At 45.9% G+C, this 24,616-nt stretch overlaps 2 protein-coding genes across 4 annotated transcripts in view; both read left to right on the forward strand.

Annotated features, from left to right (window-relative positions):
- Positions 1–10,576, forward strand: part of NPAS2 (neuronal PAS domain protein 2) — a 151,252-nt gene extending 140,676 nt beyond the window's left edge. Inside the window, exons 17-21 of one of the 3 annotated variants that reach the window (XM_032840348.1) lie at positions 2,727–2,924; positions 4,676–4,866; positions 5,167–5,250; positions 7,888–8,062; positions 10,038–10,576. In XM_032840348.1, the coding sequence (XP_032696239.1) occupies positions 2,727–2,924; positions 4,676–4,866; positions 5,167–5,250; positions 7,888–8,062; positions 10,038–10,208 (819 nt within the window). In that variant the 3' untranslated portion in view covers positions 10,209–10,576. The remainder of the gene's footprint in view (positions 1–2,726; positions 2,925–4,675; positions 4,867–5,166; positions 5,251–7,887; positions 8,063–10,037) is intronic. The other 2 variants (XM_032840350.1, XM_032840349.1) reach the window with 2 other exon arrangements.
- Positions 10,577–15,986: 5,410 nt separating this feature from the next.
- RPL31 (ribosomal protein L31) lies at positions 15,987–24,612 on the forward strand. Its single transcript, XM_032840351.1, has 5 exons — positions 15,987–16,092; positions 16,497–16,603; positions 22,611–22,736; positions 24,119–24,231; positions 24,549–24,612. Exons 2-5 carry the CDS (start codon positions 16,497–16,499, stop codon positions 24,578–24,580), a joined length of 378 nt encoding a protein of 125 aa, XP_032696242.1. The 5' UTR covers positions 15,987–16,092; the 3' UTR covers positions 24,581–24,612.
- The last annotated feature ends 4 nt before the right edge of the window (positions 24,613–24,616 follow it).

A 24,616-nucleotide genomic window follows, 5' to 3' on the forward strand; every position in this document is an offset into this window, starting at 1 on the left:
TCCCACCTGACTTTAGTGCCCTGGAGCTTTCATAGAGCCCATATGTGCATGTGATGCTTGCTGAGTATGATTATAAAAAAAAAGAAAAAAAGATTGGGTTATCAGGGAGAGGTCCTGCAAGGTGTTGGTGTTTGTACCTAGATGGAGTCACGAAGGGCACTACTTGGGGAGAGCTGTTCTGTGGAAAGGCTGTGTCATTCCCTGCAGTCCGAAGGATGCCTCTTGCCCTCTTTTTGAGAGTATGCGCGCCCTCTGCTGGCTACTCGAAGAAATGCCCGGACGGGCACTTGCGGCAATGGCAAATGTGTTCCTTGATTAGTTCTTTCAATCATCCATCTTCCCATCCTTTCTTCCATCCGTCCATCCATCTATTCATTCATCACTCCTTCCTTCCACCTATTCACCTGTGCATCCATCCATTCATCTTTCCATCTTTCCATCCATCCTTCCAGCCACCCATTCTTCCTTCCATCCCTCCATCCGGCAGACACCCATTATGTATCCAGCACTTGGCTAGGCACTGTGGGAATACAGAGATACACAGGACAAGTAGAGGGTGCCTTTTACCCTCAGAAGACACACATCAACGAGACAGAGCAGCAGACCCAGCAGTCTCTGACATGACATAAGCAGAAACAGTTTGCCCTTCTCTGAGCAAAAGCCTCATTTATTTGTTTATTCATTCATTTATGCATTCCATTCATTCATTTCTTAGATAGTTTTTATATGCCCAAAGAGGCAAGAGAACAAAGATCTCCTTTTTTTTTCATTTTTTAAGGATTTTTTATTTATTTACTTGTCAGAGAGTGAGCACGAGGAGTGGGAACAGCAGGCAGAGGAAGAAGCAGGCTCCCCACTGAGCAAGGAACCTGATGCAGGACTCGGTCCCAGGACCCTGGGATTATGATCTGAGCTGAAGGCAGATGCCTAATGGGGGGAGCCACCCAGACATCTCTCTTTTTTTCATTTTAAATATTATTGTTGCTATCTAACATTGATTGAGTCCTGACTATGTCTCAGTATAAACCTTGCTTAATCCTTTATGGGCTATGTGCTCTTGATGTCACTTTTATTAACGAGGAAACTAAAGCTTTGAAAAGTCATGAAAATTGCCCCAGGTCATACCATAGTAGATGATGGGGGCTGGAATCTGAACTAACGTATGTGATTGAAGCTACATTATATTGCCTGTCATAAAGTTTGCATTGACTCGAAATCTGATCAGAAGGTAAATTGTATCCTACCAAAAAAATGTATGTTATGTAGTTTGAGTATTGGGTTTTTGCTGAAGTGATGAAGTGTAGGTCACCATTTGGGCTATAGATAAGCCATATTGTAATAGGGAGCTGGGAACACAAAAGTATTAATCCCCAAACGGAATCTAAGATGACGGATACCCAGAAAATTCTTCTTAACTTCTAAAGTGACAAAGAGCTCTCATTCAAAACCGCTCTGGGGGGCCGGGGGGTGGGGATGTGACTGGACAGTAGGGAGATGGGACTTGGTCCAGTTCAGCCAACCATCCACCCTGGGCCTCTGGGATCCTTGAGCTGGGATTAAAACCCCAGAGGCTGGAAAGAAGAGGGCCTCCCTTCTGAACTCTAAGCCCCAGGCCTAAAGGGAGGGCGGGTATTGCTTGTCAAGAATCCAACATGTTAGATAATGTCAGTTTTCAGTGCCCACGAGGACCTTAAGAGCTGGTTACAGGTTTCAGGTTTAAATTATGACTGAAAGTATTAAAGTTGCTCTTCTTAGACCTTTAGAATCAATTTACAGATTACGTTTGATTTACAAATCTACTAATTTGATCTAAAAATAACAGTGCTTTTACTTGTTTTTATTTATGTTCAGTTTATAGATTGAACAAACTGTAAATAATCAACGTATCCACAAAAGCCATTAATCTACAAGTTTAGTATATCTAAAGCCTTCAAACTTTCCTGGGTCTAATAAGGCCTTCTAAAGCATGCAAACTTTGGAAGTGAAATCTTTCAAAGCACTCAGTTCTTTTAAATCAAGTACACCAGACTTACAAATGAGGAAGATAGAAGTTCTCACAAACACCCAAACATTCTACAAACTTGATCAAATTCCCTTAACCCTTTCAAATTAAGATGGCCAGGCTAACTTATCATATTGGCCTTCCTGGAAATGCAGTTACCTTGTTAATGGGAGCAGATCTGCCATCTCAGCTGGGAGCACTGGGCTGAAGGTACCAACCACAGGGTGGGTATACACCCTGGTCCTTGACCTGGTCCTGCTTCCAGGATGGTGCAGCCCGTGGCACAGGTTAGCCCACCCTCTCCCACCAACCGTTCCATTCATGAGGTATTTCTCTCTCCTCCTAAGGAACCGAAAGGCCAGCCCAGACTCTGTACAAGTACATCAAGTCATTTATAAGCCATCTGGGTCTAAGCATCTTTCATCCTGTTGGACCCCCATCGCTAGGCCATAAGCTTCTCAAAGCCAGGGTCAGTGTCCTTCCAACCCCCTGCTCCATCTCCAGGGCCCTCTGCTGTGCCTGCAGCATCATAGCCTCCCGATGCCCCCATATGGAGTGAATGAGTTCTTCCCAGGCAGGTCAGAGAGAGCAAGAAAGCTGACCTCTTGCAGTGGACGGGAAATACAAAGAAGGTGCAGACACCACCTTGGTTTGTGAAGGCAAAGCCCCGAAGATGAAGGCCCCTGTGATCCCAACCTTAAAGGCCCTCCTCTTCTGCTTGCAGATGTTTCTGCAGCAGCCAGCTGTATCCCTGAGCTTCAGCAGTGCCCCGAGGCCCGAGGCTCAGCAGCAAGTCCAGCAGAGGTCGGCCCCAGGCTCCCAGCCCCAGCTTGTGACCAGCCCTCAGCTTCCCGGGCAGATCGCTTCTGCCCAGGTGGCGAACCAGCACCTGCTCAGAGAATCCAGTGTGATATCGACCCAAGTAAGTGTGCTCGTCTTCACACTCAATTCTGGCCCCCAAAGCAGACCAGGGCACGCAAGAGTTCTGCAGTCTCCCTGACCTGGAAACCTATCAAGCCATTCCTCTTCTGTGACCAGGGCTAGATGATGGTGGTGCAGGGATTTCCTTTCCTTATTCTAAGACACTCTGAAGCCCCAAGTTGTACTAGTTTCCTCCTGTGTTTTATTAATATATTAAAATACCTCAAAGGTATCCTGCAGCTGAAATTTTAGCTTTGATCCTTACCAGGGTGAGAGGGAGATCTGGGCACCCAGACACACTGACAGCCATATAGCCCCGCGTGTGTGTCCTGTGTCCTCCTCATCTGCTCTTGGTTTTAGCCATGTTCAGTGTGAGAACACAGGTTATCCACTTCCATTTGTTGCCCCTTTCCCTGGGGCCAGCATGCCCTTCCCTGTATCTCAGATTCCCCACCAGGCCCTTCCCTCACAGCCATTACCGCCTACTACAAGCCACCAGTGACCTTGCAAGCTGACAGCCACCTTCAATCAATGGCACTTGAATTGAATACAATTAAGAAGTCCTAAACCCCTGCTTCTGGAAGATCAAAGATCGGAAGATCAAAGATCAGAAGTCAAATACAGCCTCTCCTCAAGCCTCATATTGGCATCCATCACAATGGGCCCAGTAAACATCTGCTCTGAGGCCCTCTCATTCACCATCCCCCAGGGGAACAGATGTGAATAAGACTGGCCTTGACGCCTCGGGGAATGTAAACAGATCATGTACAATAAAAGGTGGGAAAGTACACATTTAAGAGTTTGGCCCATCTTCGCCCAGACTTAAGGGTTTTCCTTTAAAACGCAGCCTTTGGATTCTAAAGGTCAAGAGAAAATGAGAATAGCCGAGAAGAATCTAGAAAAGAAAAAAAACAAAACTGAGGAAGGACCTACACTAACATTGAAAGATTTCATGGAAGGTCAGAGGGTTAAAACACTGTGGTGCCATCATATGAATGGACAGTCAGTGAAACAGGGCAAAACCTAAAAAGCACAAGCAAATCCAAGCCCAATCCCTCATTCATTTATGATTTCACTCAACAAGTATTTGTCAAGTACTCACCATGTAGTAGTAGGCACTAAGTTCTAAGCCCTGAGGGACAACCAGTAAACAAAAGGGAAAAGAAAAAAGTCTCTCTCATCCAAGTCAGGGGAGAGGCAAACAAGTAAAGATCACAACCTGTCAAGTCGTGATGTGGGACCACTGGTGAAGGTGGAGTGGTGGACTGGAGTTTTAACTAGGTGGCCTTCTCTAAGAGAAGATTGTATTTGAGGAAAGACCTGAGAGGATGAGAGAATGAGCCATATTGGTATTAAGGGGAAGAGCATTCCACGTAGAGGGATCAGCCAGTGCAAAGGCCCTAAGACAGGAGTGATCCTGATGAGTTGGGGGAAACAGCAAGGAGGTCCAGGTGTCTAGAGTGGAATTGATGAATCAGAAGGTAGTTCAGTTCATGCACATTTTCCTGGCCTGCTGAGAGCCTGACACTGTGCTAGGTCCAAGGGAATCAAGGAATCCTTGAGGTGCTTAGAAGCCAACAGGGACAGTCACAAGATCAAAATAGTTAAAACAAACAAACGAACAAAAAAAACTTGTGGGTCCTAAGTTAGAAGAAGGGCCAAGATGGGTCCTTCTGGGAAGGAGGGTTCCTGGAGCGATAACTCCAGAGTTGAGTCTGAATTTTACCTTTCTCATTAACACGATGGCTCCAGGGTCCAAGGCCAATGCGAAGCTCGCAGATGATGCAAGGAAGTGGCCACTCAGTGAGCAACTTGACGCCCCAGTTCAGCAGCACCGCGGCGGTGCTCCCGCCAGCTCTGAGCCTGACCACACTCGCCTCTGCCTCCCAGGACGGCAGCCAGTGCCAGCCCAGCCCAGACTTCAGCCATGACCGGCAGCTCAGGTACAGAGACTACCCTTGTTTGAAAGACAGCTGAGGTGCAGGCTTTCCAGTGACCCTGTCAGCCTCCCTGCTGCTATGGATGGAGGCAGAGTTCAGGTGATTCTGGCTAACAGCGGCTAGAGAGGCCTGGGGGCTCTGATGGCTGCACTCATCGTCCTCTGAGAGCAGAGCAGGCACCGTGGGGATCATGGGCAGCCAGAAGGGGCCCAGGCGGGCTGGGCAGGTGCTGCCCTCAGCCAGTGGGTCCACAGTTGGGGTGCTGATTCAAGTTTCCCATTTATCTCCCCCCTCTGCTCCAAGGCTATTGCTGAGCCAGCCCATCCAGCCCATGATGCCTGGGTCCTGTGATGCGAGGCAGCCCTCAGAGGTCAGCAGGACTGGACGGCAAGTCAAGTAGGTGGCCCCGGGTGGAGGGAGGAGGCAGAGAGCTGCACTGAGCGCTCTCGGGCTGGCAGGGTTCTCATCGGCCTGGACCAGCAGCGCTCCTCGTGCGTGTCGCACCAAAGGCAAGGTCAACGTGTGCCTACCCCCTTTGCAGGGACACCCCCTTAGCTTTTCTTCCATTTCCCACTAAAAAAGGTAAAACTGTGTGCCAGTATCCCATGCTTAGAATAGGACCTAAAGGAAACAATTATATTCTCTGTCATCATCTTTAGGCATCTTTTCAGGTCTGTCCCCTTGGTAATAACCCAGGTACATGTAGCCTGATCCCCCTCCCCGGGGCCCTCCTATGGCTCCCTCTGACGTATAGACACTGGCAGATTCCACAGGCATACTCGGAGCCCTCATGCCAAGCCACGGGACCATGAAACCCTGCCAGTGTGGGTCCTCCTTTCCTCCCAGACAAGCAACCTCTCCTTTCCCCAGACTCCTCACCACTGGCAGCCCCAACGTCCAGGAGCGGCTTGGCTCCCCTGTTGCATTAATTACTCAGGACAAAGGGTACTGGAGATAGAGGACTGAATATGTGAAAAGCGACTGGGAAGTAGTTCCTAGCTCTTTGACATGAGGCAGAAGTACAACTATGTCACAGGCATCTTTCCTGTCTAAACACTGGTTGAGTGTCTGTCAGCAGTTCGCTGGGACGGTTCTAGCTAGTTCCCCCATCCCATCCCCTGGGATGCATGCTTCCCACTGGGAAGCCCTTCCTCCTGCCTCCTCCCTCAGCAGCAAGAACAGTAGCAGTTCATGGTTACTGAACAGTTCTGAGGGCGGGGGCCTGTACCTACAGCATTTCATTTTACCCCAATAAAAACCCCATGGGGGGTGAGATGGGGACTGCGCACTCCGGGGAGCCATCTTTAAATTCTCCGATGGTGCTTTCAGTTAGACAAAACAAAGACTTTTGTTATATCGCTCTCCAGGGATGCTTAAAATGCAGTGAACAAGGGGAAAATGGGAATTCTTTCCTCTGGAACTCTGCAATGTTTGGTCAACCCAATTTCTACCTTCCCTGTCTCCTCTACCGTCTCTTCTAGACATGACCTAATGCCCCATCTTGTTATAAATGATAGAGACATGACATTTCCAAAAATGTAAAGCAAAATGGACTTCTCTGTGGAGTCTTTAAACACCTGTTCCTATTCTCTGCTCCTCTGGAGCTTTCCTAACTAGCCTTCCTCTGCCTCTTGTTCATGGCCCATGATCATCAACACCTTTTTCCTTTTGTAATTTTTTTTAACTGTTGTAGAATATATATGTAACAAAAATTTTACTGTTTTAAGTCTCTTTAAGCGTACCGTTCAGTGGCATCCACCATCACCACCGCCCGTCTCCACAACTTCTTGATCTTCCCAAACTGAAACTCTGACCCACATTACACACTAACTCCCCATTCCCTCTACTCTCCAGTCCCACAACCTGCTTTCTTTTATGAACCTGACTCCTCTAGGAATCTCATCTAAGGGGAGTCACACAAGACTTGTCCTTTTGTGACTGGCTTACTTCACTGAGTATGATGTCTTTAAGGTTCATCCATGCTCTAGCACGAATCAGTATTTACTTCCTTTTTAAGACTGGATAATATTACATTATATGTATATGCCATATTTTGCTTATCTGTTCACCTGTCAATTGATACTTGGGCTGCTTCTACTTTTTTGGCTATTGCAAATAATGTTGCTACAAACGAAGGTTTACAAATGTCTGCTTATGTCCCTGCTTTCATCTTCACTGGGGTATATACCCAAAAGTGGAATGGCCAGATCATATGATAATTCTAGGCTTAATTTGTTGAGGAACTGCCATTCTGTTTTCCATAATAGCATTTTACATTTCTTTTTTAAATTTTTATTTGTTTACTTATTTTTTAGAGAAAGAATGTGAGGGGAGAGGGACTTGGGGAGAGAGCGAGGGAATCTTAAGCAGGCTCCACACTCAGCGTGGAGCCTGACTCAGGGCTTGATCTCACAACCCTGAGATCATGACCTGAGCCGAAATCAACAGTCAGACACTTAACTGACTGAGCCACCCAGGTTCCCCTCATTTTCCACTCCTATTAGTGCACAAGTTCCAATTTCTCCACATCGTCATCAATGCTATTTTGGTTTGTTTTTTCTTTTTTGTTTTTTTGTTTTTTTTTTTTTTTTCATAATAGCCATTGTAATGGCTATGAAGCGGTATCTCATTTTGATCTTGATTTGTATTTCTCTATTGTCTAAGGATGTTAAGCACCTTTTTTTGAGCTTATTAGCCATTTGTGTCTTTTTTTGAGAGAAATGTCTGTTCAAACCCTTTGCCCATTTTTGCAGTCGGGCTGTTTTTTTTGTTGTTGTTGTTGAGTTGTAGGAATTTTAAAAAAAATATTCTGGATAGCAATCCCTTGTTAGATATAAGACTCACAAATATTTTTTCATAGGTGGCCTTCTCAATCCAGGAATAGTGTCATTTGATGTACCAAAGTTTTTGATTTTTACAAAGCCCAGTCTATCTGTGTGTCCTTTTGTTGCCTGTGCTGTTGGTGTCACATCAACACCTCTTTCTTAAAAGTCTGTTTTCTCCTTCCCACATGTGACCAAACAGGTATCCACAGAGCCAGGCCGTGTTTCCAAATGCAGACATGCACACCACCAGCAGCAGCGCCTCGCCCCCCGTCCTGCTGATGGGACAGGCGGTGCCCCAGCCCAGCTTCCCCGCCTCCAGGCAGTCACCCCTGCAGCCCGCACAGGCCCAGCAGCAGCCACAGCACTTCCTGCAGGTGGGGGCCGCCACAGACATGCGCCTGGGCACAGGGTATAGCTCCACAGCCCCGGCCTGACAGGTCTTTCCCTCCCTGGCTTTCAGGGTGGTTCTAGTCCTCAGTTCCAGAACAAGCCCCAGACAGATTTGCGTTTGAGGCTTTATAGTTTATGAAGTTTATAATACTTAAAGTTTATAAAGTGTTTGTATATTTAGTAGGAGAAATTTAGACTCAGTTATTATGCCTCATACATTATGTGCTTAAAATATCCATCTTTAATGCTATTCCATCTGACAAACACTATTTACAAAATTTGTACCTAGTATGTTTTGTGGGTAGTTTGGAATATGGGAGAGAGTGGGGCAAATTTGAATCAGTAAGATGACTAATGCTTGAAAAAAAAAAAAGATCCATCTTTAAGAAGTAATTGTTATTATGGTATCCCTATTTTTGAGAGCAAAAGTCAGACACCAATTACTATGTTTGTCAGACTCGTTAGTGTGTTTATACACAAAATCTTATACAAATACAAATTACATCACGTTTAAAGATTCATCCAACTTGCTTGATAAATACAATAATGTGGCATGAAGTTGGGGCTTTCCAGGAAAATGTGGGGAACTTTCACATAGGGTCACTGCTTACTTTAAGCAAGTGCCAAACACACTGGAAGGAGGGAGTGTGAGAGCCAGTGGTCAACGTTCAGATGGGACTAGAAATGTCAGCTCGGGCTCTGGCCTTCCCTCCGACATATGCCCAGAATACTCCTTCCTGCCCAGCCCTGCCTCTGTCCTTTGCACATCCTCTCGGGCCTCCAGCCCCCACCACAGGGCAGAGCAAGGCTTTCCCTTTGCTCTGCTTCCCTGCTTAGACACTTTCAAAGCCACAGGAGAGTGTTGTGACTGAGACATTTTAAGGACAGGCAGGATAAAGATGAAGAGAGTCCTTCCAGAAGGTCTTGAATGCAATTTAATTCCAAAGATGCTAACCCACCTGTGATGTACTTTCCAAGTTCCCTGGCTTCAAGCATAGGGGAAGTTAACTCAAGACTTTAGCTTTATGTATCTTATCATTTTGTGGGACCCAAGTGATTTCAGATGGGTGCAGGTGAAGAAGGCAGGGATGGTCTGGGCCGAGTTAGAGGCCTCCCACGTCTTTCTGCAGTCCTGGCAGCAAACATGTTGATGGGAATCTGTTCCTCCAAGACATGGAGCTAAGAAGACACAGAGCATTTGGGCCTTCTCGCTGGTCTCCAGGACCTTGTGCTACAATGTGGGGAGAAGGGATGTCCCAAAGAGCAGCCAGGCTTTGGGTTTGTTCCAGTAAGAGAACTGTGGCTGGAGGCCTTCATGGAGGAAGCCCCCAGGGCATCTGCTGCAGAGCCAAAGTGTGGGTGAAGTGAATGGAGAGGACGGGACAGTGTTCCAACAAGAGAGACAGCCTGAGCCGAAGTGGAGGGGCAGGTGTGCCTGGGGTGCATTGGGTGGTTTGGACAGGGGAGATTTCATGGATGGGAAGAGTATGGGGTGGGGACTGATGGTTCCAAAGTTAGGGTTTGACCAGTTGAAGTTTCTGGGCTTCAAATTAGGATGTTCCCCTGTCGATGCTGGCGAATGGCAGTATTGGGGAGCAGTCACTGAGTCAGGGACTATGGTGAAAAGTATACAGACTGCATGTGTGTTTGGTTTCTGCCCTGTCAATGATCTGCACGTGGTCTCAGGTCCCAACATCCCAAAATATACAGGCCACGTGTAGATCATGCACACTTGTTCAGGAAACCACACCCCAAAGCCTGCTCCCTTGCCCACTGGGACCCAAAGTGCTGGCAGAGAACATAGCTCAGAATTCACACCCACCTGTCAGAGCCTCAGGCTCCTTTCTTTCCCACCCCCCCAACCCCCAAGGTACCGCCACGATAAGACACCTACCCCCCACCCCCTGCCCTGGCCACCCACAGAGATGAGTCCTCTAGCTCTTTGTCCTTTCTTTCCAGGTGCAGGTACCAACCTCTCTGCACAGTGAGCAACAAGACTCGATACTTCTCTCCACCTACTCGCAACAGCCAGGGACCCTGGGCTACCCCCCACCACCCCAGTCCTCACGCCCTCCCCGAAGGGTCAGCAGCCTCTCTGAGTCCTCGGGCCTCCAACAGCCACCCCGGTAGAGCCCTGGCATGTCCATCGGATCACAATCAGCTTTAACCAATGGACGGACCATGGGGGTGGCCGCAAGAATTGGGGAGAGGAGTTGAAACCCTTGGCTTTTGTGCACACTGCATACATTTCAGAACTCCTGGATGGTAACCATCTCCAGAGTATGGTGGCTGGCACGCGGAAAGTGATCAGAATGCTGGCCATGTTTCCCTAGCCTCTGTGTTTCTCGGGCACGCTCTACAGCCATACTCGGATGGGAACCGAGTGCCCCCACGTAAGTGTCGTTACTCAGTTCACCTAGCAGATGGCACGGCTGGGCACATCCTCCCCGAGAGCACTCTGGTCCCTCTAGCTGGCTGTGGTATGTCCACACTCGCTAGCTGGCTTTCACTCTCTTCATCCTCTTTCCTTTGCATTCCAGAAGCACTAGGTCAGAGATCTGTTGAAGAGAGAATAAAGAGATTATTTTTCATTATTTTTAAATGGTGGCTTTTGTTTTAATTTGCACAGCTGCACAGAGGAGATAACTTAGGCACTTTCAGGTATTAAAAATAAGTAGGTCTCGCAACTTCACTTAGAGACCACAGGATCAAAAACAGCCCACCAATCAGATGGCAGAGCTGGTGGTTCTTAACCGGACCGCAGACCCATGCCCTCTGGCCTGGAACCCAGCGGAAGGAGGCTCTTTCTGGTGATTATTGTCTCCCCTGAATATAACACTGGACTGTTCCTGTTTACTTCCTTGATTGCAACTACAAAGGCGGACTCAAAGCAAAGCACAATCACGCAGCTGATATTCCAGAATTCTATCGGGACCTCCAAGACAGAACTGGAGGAAGAGGTTTCCCGGGCCAGGCAGGCCCGTGGAGCTCCGGGTCCCTGAGGAAACCCCAGCACGCGCCGGCCCCTTGAGTCAGAATGCTGCACCTTTCTAGAGATCTTTCGTGAGAAGATCGAGGATCGGATTCTCCTTTTCAAAATGCACTTTGCTTTTTTTGTATGTTTTGTTATGTTGAGATGTTTCTAAAGAAAAGATTTTATGTAATTAAAAGACAAAGTGTAGTGAATTGTACAGCTGTTGTAATAATGACCTATTTCTATATAAAATAAAATTGTAAGAATTATGTGTAAATTATTTTGTATCTGAGACACCAGTTCCTTTCCCGGATCTAAAAGGATAAAGGTTTTCTTGTGTTTTTCTGTGAGTGGCCATTTTGTAATAAATTAACAAATTTGTACAATTTCCTCTGGAGGCAGTTTCTGTCCCTTGTTATCTATGCATGCATACATCTTTTCTTCATTTAAGAAAATTTTTTTTAATTTCAGGATGTTCCCAAGGATAATCCAAGGTAGAGAAAAGGTGAAAACGAGCAATGAATGAACCAGGTAATGGCATTAGGTTTTTTGAGAGCAGCATGTGTACAAGCCCTTCAGGTCTTGACCTTCAAAATTGAAGATTGTGCCAGGAAAAAAATATATCAGTTGTTCACCGCGAAGATGACAGTACAACAAACAGAAACAACAAAGGCTCCTGGAAACATCTCAGGCTTCCAGACATAGGGAGTCCATGGAGATGCCAGAGACATTCTGCATCAAGACAGTCCCAGCCCCTAATGAGCTTCACCCAGGCTGGAGTTCAGGACTTCCCCCGCCTGCACTTAGATATCAGGGATGCACATCCAGTTCACGGGTCTGAGCATGAGAGGTGTTTACACACATCGTGTTGACGCGGGGAGAGACAACAGCAGCCTCTGGGAGGCTTCTGCCAACCGCAGACATCCTCGCCCTTCCCCATGGGGCTTCATCCCTGAGACGGTGATGCTCAGCACAGCCGTTGCGGCAAATGCTGGTCCAAGAGAACAAAGTTCCTTTCCTTGCTCCATCACTAGAGCTCAGTGCATCTACCTGCTTCCCCATGAGATAGTTGGGAGTGCTCCATCCTATGACAAGGAGCAGTTTTGGATGGCACGAGAGGCTATACATAGAAAAGGAGTTTTATTGTTCATAGAATTGTATTCCTGAAAAAAAGGTAAGTCTAAATGTTTTGCATGCATTAGGATCAGTTATTCTTTAAAGGAACCAGAAATGAACGCTCTTTTTATTTATTTATTTACTTCTTTATTTAAGAGAGGGATAGAGAGGGAGGGCGTGCTGAGGGAAAGGGAGAAAGAGAATCCCAAGCAGGTTCCACACCCAGCACAGAGCCCGACATGGGACTTGCTCCCACACAACCCTGAGATCATGACCTGAGCCGGAATCAAGAGTTGGACGCTTAACCGACTGAGCCACGCAGGCATCCCCATGAGCCCTCTTTTTAAAACAAAAAGTCTGGGGATGCCTGGCTGGCTCCGTCAGTGGAGCATGTGACTCTTGATCTTCGGGTCATGAGTGCGTACCCCACATTGAGTGTAAAACCTATTTAAAATGAAATGAAAAATAAATACATAAAAACGTAAAGGCTGCTTTTAGGCAGTTGAGCAATGGAATGTAGAAAGGGCCCACATCGATCCCCTCACTGAATACAGACAGGCCCATCAGGTGACTCACCTCAAAATATCCAAAGGCCCTAACTAATCAGTGGGCTACTTACCAAAAAGGGAAAATTCCAAATATCACCATACCTCCTCATCATCCCTCTTTAAAAACAGCCCCCTCCCACTACCTCATTGCAGACAGCCTCTCCTTTGCTGTTCTGCCCACTGCTCTCTTGCCCTGTATTCAGTAAACTTGTCTCCTTTGTTCTGTCTTGGGTTGAAGCCTTTCAGGGCCCACACCACGGGCTTCCACACAATCACGGCCCCACATCTGGGGGCTCCCATCCAGTCAGGGGATTCACCACATTTAGACACCACACACACACACACACACACACACACACACACAGTCTGTGTGAAACTAGTACTATTTTGGAATTGAACTGTTCTGTAAATTCAAAGGTTTATAAATCTGATCTTTCTGTATTTGAATTTTAATTGGCTGTCAGAATCCTTCTAAGCAAAGTAAGATTTTTTTTTAAAGATTTTATTTATTTATTTGGCAGAGATCACAAGCAGGCAGAGAGGCAGGCAGAGAGAGAGAGGGGGAAGCAGGCTCCCTGCTGAGAGCCCTATGCAGGGTGGGGAGGCTCCATCCCAGGACCCTGAGATCACCACCCCAGCAGAAGGCAGAGTCTTTAAGCCACTAAGCCACCCAGGCGCCCCCAAAGTAAGATTTTTAATGGGAGCAGCATATTTATTGTCCTAGGATTTTCTAGCTGGAAGTCCTTGAAAGAGGGTGGAGTATAGCATGCTACTAATTTAATTCAGCATTGCTTAAATCTTATACATATTCAGCATCTGGATAAACTCAGAAAACTTTATTGTGCCACATCTGTTTAAACCCGCATAAACATCAGGGGAAATTTGATTCATTTAATTTTGCTCATTAAAAAGTTGTTTTGCAACCCTGTCTTGTTTCCAGAAAAACCATGACCTTCTCTTTGGAAAACTGCAAAGTCTTGGCTCATGAGGAGGGGCTGAAATGCGAACTCTGGAATACACAAGTTTTGGAATGCTGCTACTGGACACATCTTCTTTTAGCGCCTCCCTTCTGCACCACCACACCCCTCCCATCTTAAAAATCTTCCAGTAGCTTTGCTTAGGAAGTCCCACTGGACCATTCAGCTGAGCCCGAATCTGCCCAAAGACCCTCCAGCATTTAAGGCTTGTTGCTCCCTTGGACCGGGGTCTTCTTCCTTGCTGCCCCCACAGGGTAGCGTCCAGATCCTGTCTCATTTTAACAATTCCCTGGTAATCAGGCAAGAAGCCCAGCTAACAAATACTGGAGACTTGCAAAAGACACAAAGTTCATATTAAAGGTTTTGGTCTGTGGGAGGCCAGCAGTGGACTGGCCTGACCCTTGATGCTAGACTGAAACATGAGAGCCTCAGCCAGTCTGGTGGTTATCAGCCCTTCAAACCAAGTGTTTTTTATTATTTGTCTGTTTGACCTTTACTTAAAGCAGCAGTTGAGAGCTGAAAGGGAGATTTTGTCAATTTCCAGTAGAGGTGTCTATTTGCTTGAAATTTAACAACTTTCAAGATACAAGAAGATCCTTAAATGTTTCCGAGAAAATAAAACATATCACAAAGGATGACACATGACGTCTCAACAACCACACTGAAAGAAGACAATGGAGAATGCCTTCAAAACACTGGGAAGAAATTATTTTCAACCTGAAATTCCAAACAAGTGAAAGTATTAATGAATTCAAGGGTTGAATGAAAGCCTTCAGATATGTGAGGGCTCAAAAATTTTAGCTCTCATCCTCCCTGTGTTAAGCCACTAAATGGTGCGCTCCTCTGAAGTAAGGGAGTTCATCAAGAATAAAGAAGGCATGGGTCCAAGCGACTGTCTTAGAAGCCCCACATTGGTGACACCATTATTAGGTCTCTCAGAAGCTCCAGAACGATCCCTCTGGGCACCTCCTCAGATCTCCCTGTCATCTCTCAGATACCTAAGCTACTTGCACAACAGGACTGCTTCATGCTTCCCTAGGTTCCCTGCCTTTTGTTCCCCTCCCTCAGCATGGCTTTATGCCCCAGGAGACAGTATAGGTGGCAAGCATCCCAACCCCATACTCACTCCTCACTCCTCACTCTGTCCTCATCTGGCTCCTTCCCACTCCCAATTGTTCCAGGAGTGAAACTTGCTGATAGCACTGATTCTCTCCTGTCTGGAGAATCTAGTGGGTCCATCTCAATATCTGCCTTACTTGAACTCTGTAGCATGCAGAACCTGTTAATCACTCTGGCTTCCTTCTGCCTTAGAATATTTCCAAATAAAGCTTTTCCTACTGCTCTAATGACAGGTTACTAATTTCTTCATCCTCTGCTCCCACACCGCTTACATGTAGTCTTCTCAACACTGGTCTTCTCTCTCCAAATCCTCTTGATTTTACCTTCTTGCTTAACTATAAAATCAGGCTGCTTCTTTCTAATCCTGCTGCAACTGCCTTAATTCAGATCCTCCTTCTTTGTCTCTATTATGTGGTTTCTTTCTACAAGTTTCCTTGCTACTATCCCGCCCCTCTGCTCCTAATCTATTCTTCAGTGTCGCTGAATTGACTCTAAAACAAATTTGATCGTGGCAGTGCCCTCCTGACAATTTCAATGATTCATTTTACCTGTAATACTCAAACTCCCGAGTAAGGCCCCACACTATCTCACCTCCCGGCCTAGAGTCTAGGAAGCCGTAGTGCTTCAGACCATTCACTTGCCTCGCTCCACCACTTCTCAGCCTGGTTACCTCCTGCCCATCTTTCCAGCGCAGCACAAACCTCCCTGCTTTTTGCACCCCGACCCACCCCTGCATCGGGCGGGACACGACCCGCGGGTGGCTCCACGTCCGGGACAGTAAGCACTCGCGTTCAGCAGCACCCCTCCTCAAAGCGAGCCCTGCCAAGGCGGCAGCGGTCTCGAGACCAACTTCTCTGAGACCGCTAGCCAGGCACGGCACCGCACTCAGGTTCAGCAAACGGTGGCCAAATCAATAAGAGAAAGGGGAAAACAAAGGAGTGTCTTCCTTTTCCTGGCCCTGTTCCCCCAGCTGTGGGCCTGTCTCTCATATTTTCCGAAGGTTTAGGGAAAGAGGCGAAAGAACCAGCGGCTCCTTTGGGGCGCGGAGAGAACTAAGCTGCTAGAAGCCGGATGCCGAGAATGGGGCCGGAGTGCGCAGCCGCACGGCCCTGGCCCCGCCCCCGAGGTGCGCTTTCTTTTCCCCCGGCGCGTGCCGCTTACGTCTCAGCGTCTTCTCCGCTTCCAAGCGCCTGCACGCGACCCGGAAGCTGTACTTGTGACGTTTCTTTCCCTCTCCCACAATACCTCGCGCTCTTCCTTTCCATCCCGGGCCCGGCAGAGTAAGTATGGGCGCTGCGTCCTGGCTTCAGGAATCTGGTTCCATCTTCGCTTGCGATTGTGCTGACCGGGACAGCGAGATTTCTCCTAGGCCGGCCCGGGACTCCGCGTCCCGGGGGGACGGGAATCCGCGCTGTTGAGGGGCTCCCGTAGCCTGGGAGACTGGCCAGGCTTAGGGGAGCCGAGCCTGCAGGAGTTTCCGGGGCGGGAGCACCTGCGGGGCACGGGTGCTTTGGCCGCCGGGTGACCGGCTTGGCTTTGCCCATACCTGGGGCTTCAGGTGCCTGGCGGAACCCTCTGCACCCGGACGCGCCCCGAGGGTGGCAGCGTGAGGCCGGGCTCGGGAGGGAGGACTTGGCTTGTGCTGGTCCTACTCTGCTCTGAACTTCCTTGTCGCTGGGTTTAGATGGCTCCCGCGAAGAAGGGTGGCGAGAAGAAGAAGGGCCGTTCTGCCATCAACGAGGTAGTGACTAGAGAATACACCATCAACATTCACAAGCGCATCCATGGAGTGTGAGTATCCCTGCAGTCGGGCCCGGTGCCGTGCAGGTCGGGGGGACCCGAGCTCATGGGTGGTTGTCACTCGGAGGTCTGTCTAGTTGTCGAAAAGCCAGATGGTGTTGAAATCGGTTATTTTTCCTTTGGAAACTCAAATCTGTATTCCATGGCCCGCGTTTAAGGTTTATAAGGTTTTGGTGTGTAATCCTCGGAGGGTAAAGGCTGGAAACACGAGATTGAATAATAGTTTCTGGGAGAGCCAGTTGAGGGGAACTTGGTGATGATAAAAACATTTCACTTGGTGATTTGTAAACGGAGTAAACCTGTCCGGGCTAAAGGGTAAAAGACGTGTAAAGGAAGGGAAGGAAAGCAAGCTTGTGAAAATGTCTCTAGACCCAGTAAAGCTAACATACTAACCAAAAAGCTGTGTTCAGCCCAGAATGTGAACAATTAAGATTATTCTATACTTTAGATCCTGACCCACACAAATACGTACTAATACTGGTTGAGTGGTAATACTAGAAAAACAGAATGTTGTTAGAGAATGTATCAGTGGAGTTACAGGGCAACGTTTGTGCAAAGGACACATGGCTGTTGTGGATTTGTGATGTACGAGAATATTGAGAGTGATTTTGAGTGTTGTAGTTTTTGGTGTTTTTTCTCTAGGGTTTGGTTTTCAGTCCTTAAGCTTAGTGAGTTGTCCCCCTTCTGCGCATATGCTTACTGCTGAGAATGAAGACCAGATCTCCTCTTGAATACTGTTTATTTAGAGTATTTTTTTAAAGGTAGAATACTAATTTTAAAACCTACATCCACAAGCAAGCCCATTTCCCCCCATAGCACATTCGTAGATTTCCTATTTGACTTCACTACATGCTTGTAAAGAAAGAGTAACCTTAAGCTGAAAAAAGAATTACTTTGGTTCAGAATCTATAGCCCCAGTTTGCAAAAACTTTCTCAAGTAGTTCTGCCAAGGTTCTAACCGGATAGGATTCTCCAGTCTCAACTTGGACTTTAATTTTTCCTTATTCTAAAGTTCACAAAATGTTTCCATAGATAAGACACCAAAAGCAAATACAGAATTGAAATGAGAAGGTGACTCATCTAGATTCTCAGGCATTGAGGTAGTATTTTTACACTGAACTTTACATAAAAACAACATTGAAATAAGCTGGAAAGTTGTTTGGCTTTTTTAAGTCTCGTCTGCTTTCTGTGCTGTAGTTTGTTGGCAATCTTTCTCAAAGTTAAAATAAGACAACATACTAATGTGGAGCCTGTTAGTGCCTGAACACGAATTTTGGTTAGCATGTTAGCTATAGCAGTCCAGCCAAACAGCTGGTCAGGTTAAAAATAGAGCTTCAGAATCAAGACCAAATTTTAATTGAACTGCCTATAGACTACATTGGAGCCCCTTATTTTTGTCTCTTGCCAAAAGTCCTGCTCTTGAGGACCCAAGTGTCTAAAGTCAGAATTTCTATATTAAGCTCCTCACAGTAATAGAGGAAAGTGTTAGTGAAATTCGTGGGCTAAATTACAGTCCACGCCTTTTGCAGAGAGGGGGGAAATATCTTGTTAACTGGTTAAGGTAAGACCCACACAAATTCTGGTCTCCTTAACAACCATTCTGTAAAATGGTAATGTATGACTGACAATCTAGAAACCAGAAACCTGGAGTGAGGTTGAGATTGGTTTAACTTGGCCCCCTGAAAGTCATGTACCAGGGCTGAGGGGTGGTTCTAAGTAGATTTGCGTGTTGGTGATGAGCTTTGGGGAAGGCCTAAGTGTGTGCAGAAACAAGACAGGAACATCCCTGCGTTCTGGCTAATATTGTCTTCAAACTGTCAGTGGATGGAAGCAAAGTCCCTAACTGGACATTTTTGTCCCCAAAACCTCTTCAGCTGGAGGATTTGGTACTAATTGGCCTGGAGGAAAGTAATGAGACCTGGCCAGTTGGTAACCCTGCTTTCCATCTCCTAATTTTGTATGCCTATATCTCTGTTCAGTGAGAAGTACAGTACTCCACGGTATACCTACAGACTTCGTCTTCACCATTCCTCTTCTAGTCACGTTCTTGCACACAGAGTCCCACTAAGTCATTAGAAATAAGTTTCTTAGACAATTATCATATCTCCCTGATATGAGGAAGTTGAGAGGCAAAGTGGAGGGTTTGAGGGGTAGGGAAGGAAAAAATGAAACAAGATGGGATCGGGAGGGAGATAAACCATAAGAGACCCTTCATCTCGCAAAACAAACTGAGGGTTACCGGGGGAGGGGGAGAGAGAGAGAGAGGGTGGTTGGGTTATGGACATTGGGGAAGATATATGCTATGGTGAGTGCTATAACGCTGAACATAAAATTTGCCAATAGTAAATACATGTTCAGATAAGGATACCATATCCCTTTTCTTTCACTGAATAGATCTTGAAATAGCAGTGGACTTGAAAGATGATGAGGTGATGGGGAGGGGCACTTGTTCAGTCTTCCTTTGAAACACTTGGAAGTCTGTCATGTTTTCTTCTGCAGGTCTTTCTCAGAAAATGCAGGTAGTTCAGAAGTAAATGACCAAAACCACAAATCACTCCTTGTAGGATACCAGCACTCTTATTGCAAGTTTTTGTAACAGCATCCAGTTCAAGAACCAAAGTGACTTCCCTTTCTGGTGTTCCCTTCAAGGCCAGTCAGCCTCGGAATCCTCTGACCAGGGAGATCCTGATACCTGATGTAATGCAATTCCTGGAGGCGTGCAAGTCAGTAGAGGCCCCAGGAAGGAATTTGAAGAGTTTGCGAGATTTTTGTTCCCTTTCCTTGTTAGCCTGGAATTCCAAGCCGTGCCTTCCAAGGCTTTTAGCTAAGGGAGATGATTTTAGTTTAGTCGAGGCAAACCAAAACCTTTGAATTTTCCTTTGTTATTTTCCTGAAGTAGGCTCTTTTCACTAGTGATTGATGGGGTCACTCACGTTAATATTATGAATGCATGAGGGAGAATGTTTATTTAACAGATGGAATACAGTACATTCACTCTAACTCTGGACTCCTGGGATAGTCACTGTTTGAGAATTAATAGCGGGAGCCACCATAGAAAGATTGTGCATAAGGGGGGTTATTGGCATACCTGGATTTCTCGTGTGATCCACAGTGCCATTGCAGCAACTTCTTCAGTTTCTGGAAGGCAGTGTTTTTCTGTGGTTATTGGTGTTTTTAATAGCAAATGTTACACCGCAAAACAGTCTGTTGAGGCACCCAAGGGTGGTACAAAATTTCTTGCCCTGTACTGGGCATTCTCTTATCTCAGGAAAACTAATTTTTTTTTTTAAGATTTATTTATTTATTTGACACAGAGAGATCACAGGTAGGCAAAGAGGCAAGCAGAGAGAGAGAGAAGGAAGCAGGCTCCTGCCAAGCAGAGAGACTGATGCAGGACTCGATCCCAGGACCCTGAGATCATGACCTGAGCTGAAGGCAGAGACTTAACCCACTGAGCTACCCAGGCACCCTAGGAAAGCTAATTTTATGAGGGATTTAAATGTGTGGTAGTACCCACATTGGGCCTGGTACCTGACTGCATTTCCGTGTGTGAGCCAAGGAACATTGTGTGCGGTGTCTCGCCTGGGGTCCCTGAGGATGGCTTCTGGGCCAAAAATCCCGTGCCTTTGTGCATTAATGCTGCTAGGGAGTAACCACGTTTCCTTTCCTGGTTTGGGGAGCATATCAAGCACTTAACTGACTATTAGGCACAGTCCTGGACTCTGCAGATTGATCAGGAAATTGAAGACCCTATCTTTCTAGTTTACTTAGTAGGAAGTTTAGAAATGAAATGGTAAAAAGTGCCAGGCGGAAAGTCCACACAGATGATGGGACGATTGAAAAGTGGAGGTGTGAAACAAGTTTTTCAGGCACTTTGTGCTTTATTATAAAACCCCCAGGTGAAGACCTGAACCCTTTGGCCATTTCTTAGTCCTCCTCGATAGGTAACAATTGATAGTTTATTCTTCATTTTTCTGTGGAAATGTTTTATTCATTTTACTTCCAAAGAGTCCACAGTATTGTGCTTTTCTTATTGCTCCTCTAGCTGCTGACTTTGTGGTTCTTCCTCGTGTCCTCTTTTTAAAGATTTATTTACTTGAAAGAGCGAGCGGGGTTGGGGGGGGTGGAGTGCAAAGGGAGAAAGAATGATAAGCAGACTCCATGCTGAGCATGGAGCCCAGTGCAGGGATCAATCTCATGACCTGAGCCAAAAGCAAGAATCAGATGCTTAACTGACTGTGCCACCTAGGTGCCCCCCGCCACATCCTCTTGATCCTCTTTCCAACATTCTCTTAATGTTGATGAACCCCGGGACTCTTCCATCTATGCTTGGCAATAGCAAGTAGTCTTAAGGCCTCAAACATAAAACTACTGTTCATTTGGGTATTTAGGCATCGCACACCAAGCTCCTAGCGTTCATCTTTATCCCTGACTTTCCCATCTCTTGAAGCTTTCCCTGTGTTAGTCATTGTCAAGTGAGCGTGTCCTCTTGGCTGCTCTACCTTCCAGTTTTACCAATCGTACTGGTCCCACCACCATTCTGTCTCACTTGAATTGTTACAGTTAGCAGCTTCCTGCTCCTGGTTCCCTCCTTCACCTCCAAACACCTGGTCCATTCTCAAACCCTCACGGCTTCCCATCTTAATCAGATTCTAGAAGCCCAACTTCTTGCTCTGATTCCACGAGCTGGCTACTTACTTTATTAATCATACCAGGCATGTACCTGATTCAGGGTAGCTGGTTTTATTTTTACTCTTTCCTTCTGCCTGAATGCTTTTCTCACAGATGCCTAAATAGCTGCTCTCATGATCTGCATATCTTGAATCCAGTATCATCTTGGCCATTTATTTAAACCTGGATTCCCTTTCCCTGATGCTCCCTCTCTTTCTTCCCCTGGTTTATTTTTCTCTGTAGTACTTGCTACTATCTCGTACACTCTGTGTGTCACCTACATGAACTACCTGAATAATTGGATTTTGTCTGTTGGACCTACTTCTGTTATTTCAGGCACCTTTTATTTCTGGATGGTCAAGTGTTTTAAGTGAATGAACTGAGCTTGCTTGACAGGTTCTAGAAATAGCAAGGAGGTTGAGGGTAGAGCAAAGGGAATGGGAGACTAAGAAGAGGCGGAGTGGGGTGGGAAGGCAGTCATCTTTCCCAAGCATGTGAAGTCACTGAAGGTTTTAGAGCAGATTTAACTCTTAACATGCTGTGTGTGTTACTTACATTGGATTTCGTAAAATTCACTCCATCTAACAAAAGTGGAGTACCTAGTATGTGCCAGGCCCTGCATTGGGTTACAGAGATAAAAGGTTGACTTGGCCCCTTCTTTGACCTTCACAGTCTTAGGTGGTAGTACACCTTTTTAGACTGGGGTCTTTCCCCACATCCCAAGAAATAGCCTTCACTTGTCCAAATGGTTGAAAACTGTAGTGAAGTTGTTGCTTTTTCACATTGTTTAACTAAAAATATGAAATTCAAATGACTTTATATACCCTCATGTAGAACAACAAGTACTTAAGAGTTGGAACAGACATGAATTAATGACGTGCTGACACATGCCAAGAGCTTCATTGAATTAACTCTTGTTGAGAGGAAATGTGTACAGTTTTGGGCCCACCCCTATTCTTTAAGCCAAGACCAAGTTAATAATGAACCTTTGAATTAGTATTGAATGATGCTCAAAAACATGCCATGTCTTAAGATGTAATAGTCTGTATTTTGAAGTGAAGACACTTTCACAGTATGTATGTTTTATGTTCAAGCATATCCTATCATTAGCATTTCTTAGGATCAACTACAGAGCTTCTTTCCCACATCACTAAAAGTGGATTGTGCATTTTCTATGTCCCCAGTATTAATACTGGCTGCTGGGCATTATACTGTGGTGTAAAAGGGATTATTCCTATTTAAGGTTTGGCTTAGATTTTGTTTTATGAAAATAGGACAGAGCATGTTACATATTTTATTTAATTCATTTTTTTACTTTGACTCTCAGGGGTTTCAAGAAGCGTGCCCCTCGGGCACTCAAAGAGATCCGGAAATTTGCCATGAAGGAGATGGGAACTCCAGATGTACGCATTGACACAAGGCTCAACAAAGCTGTCTGGGCCAAAGGAATAAGGTGCTAAAGCTATTTGTTATAAATTTTTTTTTTTATAAAACATATAATTACATTAGCTTTTAACCAATTCTATACAGTCTATGTAAGTTCAGTAATTAGCTAATGCATATGGAAGTATTTCTTTAAAATGTGATGATGGCTTCAAAGGGTGGGGTAGCATCTGCAGGGAAGCCCTTTGATGTGGTATTGGAACGGAGACCCAGATGATGGAGGAGCCAGCAGTGTGAGGGTTGAGTAAGAGCATTGCACAGAGAACAAACTTGGTGTGAGCTGGGAACAGGTTGGTGAAAGTAGAGTAAGTTGGTGAAAGTAGAGAAAGTAGAGTAGAATAACAGGTTGGTGAACGTAGACTAGAATAAGATTTGAACAGTCAATGAGGATAGAGTTAGGAAGGAGATAGACCATGTGGCATCTTGTAGGTCATGGCAAAGAGGTTGGATTGATCTCTAGACAAAATGGGAAATCATTGGCACAGTTTTGTTTTTGTTTTTTTTTTTTAAACAGTGGGCAGTTTTGTCCACCCTCCCCCAGGGGGCATTTTTGGTGTCATTTCTGGGGATTGCCACAGGTCAGGGGCTTTGCTATATATCCCAACCCAATTTGTCAATAGTGTCAAGGTTGAGAAGTCCTGCTTATAAGCAGGGGTGTGGTTTTTGCTGTGGAGGATGATGTAAAGTGCTAGAGTAGACCTGGGTGATTTAGGAGGCTGGTGGAACTGTCTGCATCTGTGTAGTATTTCATCAGTGGGGTGAGAGGAGTCTGAGATTCAGCTTTACTGTGCTGGCATTGAGTATTCACACAGAGGAGTGTTTGATAAAGGAGTGGCCAAAGAGGTCCCTTAAGATGATGGGGGAGGTGGGGAGTGGCGTCACAAAAGCCGAAAGGAGTCCTCTGAGTTTTGGAATGCTTTGTGTCCTCAGAACAATAAAAGGAGATAGGCCACAATAATGCCACTGTGGTTTAGTGAGAGGAGAGGCTTGTGTGTGTAAGGTAGGGGAACTGAACAGTCTTTAGTCTTCTGTATTGAATGTAGCCTGCAGGGTGGTGTTTCTGCAAATCAGCACTGAACATAGAAAAATCCCCTAACAAAGATGGGGGTACTGGTGGTAAGAGGAGAAAGACCTAGCATGTTTGGGCCCATGTTGAGTATCAGCGGTTGCTGTCTGCTGAGACAGGTGTACATCCTGAGATGGTAGCATTTAACGTCCATCTGTGGCTCTGTATATTTTCCAGGGGGCTGGACCTGTAGTGCTTGAGCAGATTCAGATTCAGACAGAGCATTAGAAGCATGTTACAGACGGGGGGATAGGAGCTGTCAATACTGTTGGCAGCTGTTTTGATAGGAGACATTGACTTCAGTGGCACATTCATATTTTTATTAGGAATGTTCCATACCGCATCCGTGTGCGGTTGTCCAGAAAACGTAACGAGGATGAAGATTCCCCGAACAAGCTCTACACACTGGTCACCTATGTACCTGTCACCACTTTCAAAAGTAAGTTTTACTCCATCCTGCAAAGCTGTTTGGATTAAAAAAAGCCATCCTTACCCCTTTGAAAACCCGAATTATGTGTCTTAAATACTTAATTGTGCTTCTGTATGCCCAGCATCCTTTTAATAAGGAAATGGGTAACAGGCATAATCAATAAACCTTTGTGTCATGGTGTGAAGTGGAGGAGGATACGAAACAGGTCGATACCTCGGTTGTAAAAAGTTCCCAAAATACTAGCCGAAACCTTTAAGAAAAGTTTTTTGCAATGTTCAGGCATGAAGTGTGGTATGGAAGTTGACTGGCCATCTCTTCTTTTGCAGATCTACAGACAGTTAATGTGGATGAAAACTAATCGCTGATTGTCAAATAAAGGTATAAAACTGCTTTA

This window comes from Lontra canadensis, unplaced genomic scaffold (genome assembly GCF_010015895.1).
Source record: "Lontra canadensis isolate GAN:19392208 unplaced genomic scaffold, GSC_riverotter_1.0 scaffold112, whole genome shotgun sequence".
NCBI lineage: Eukaryota > Metazoa > Chordata > Mammalia > Carnivora > Mustelidae > Lontra > Lontra canadensis.

Coding starts and splice junctions, on each gene's coding strand:
- RPL31 (XM_032840351.1), top strand. CDS start 16,497: ATGGCTCCCGCGAAGAAGGGTGGCGAGAAGAAGAAGGGCCGTTCTGCC. Junction 16,604..22,610: donor CACAAGCGCATCCATGGAGT/GTGAGTATCCCT, acceptor TTTGACTCTCAG/GGGTTTCAAGAAGCGTGCCC. Junction 24,232..24,548: donor ACCTGTCACCACTTTCAAAA/GTAAGTTTTACT, acceptor CTTCTTTTGCAG/ATCTACAGACAGTTAATGTG.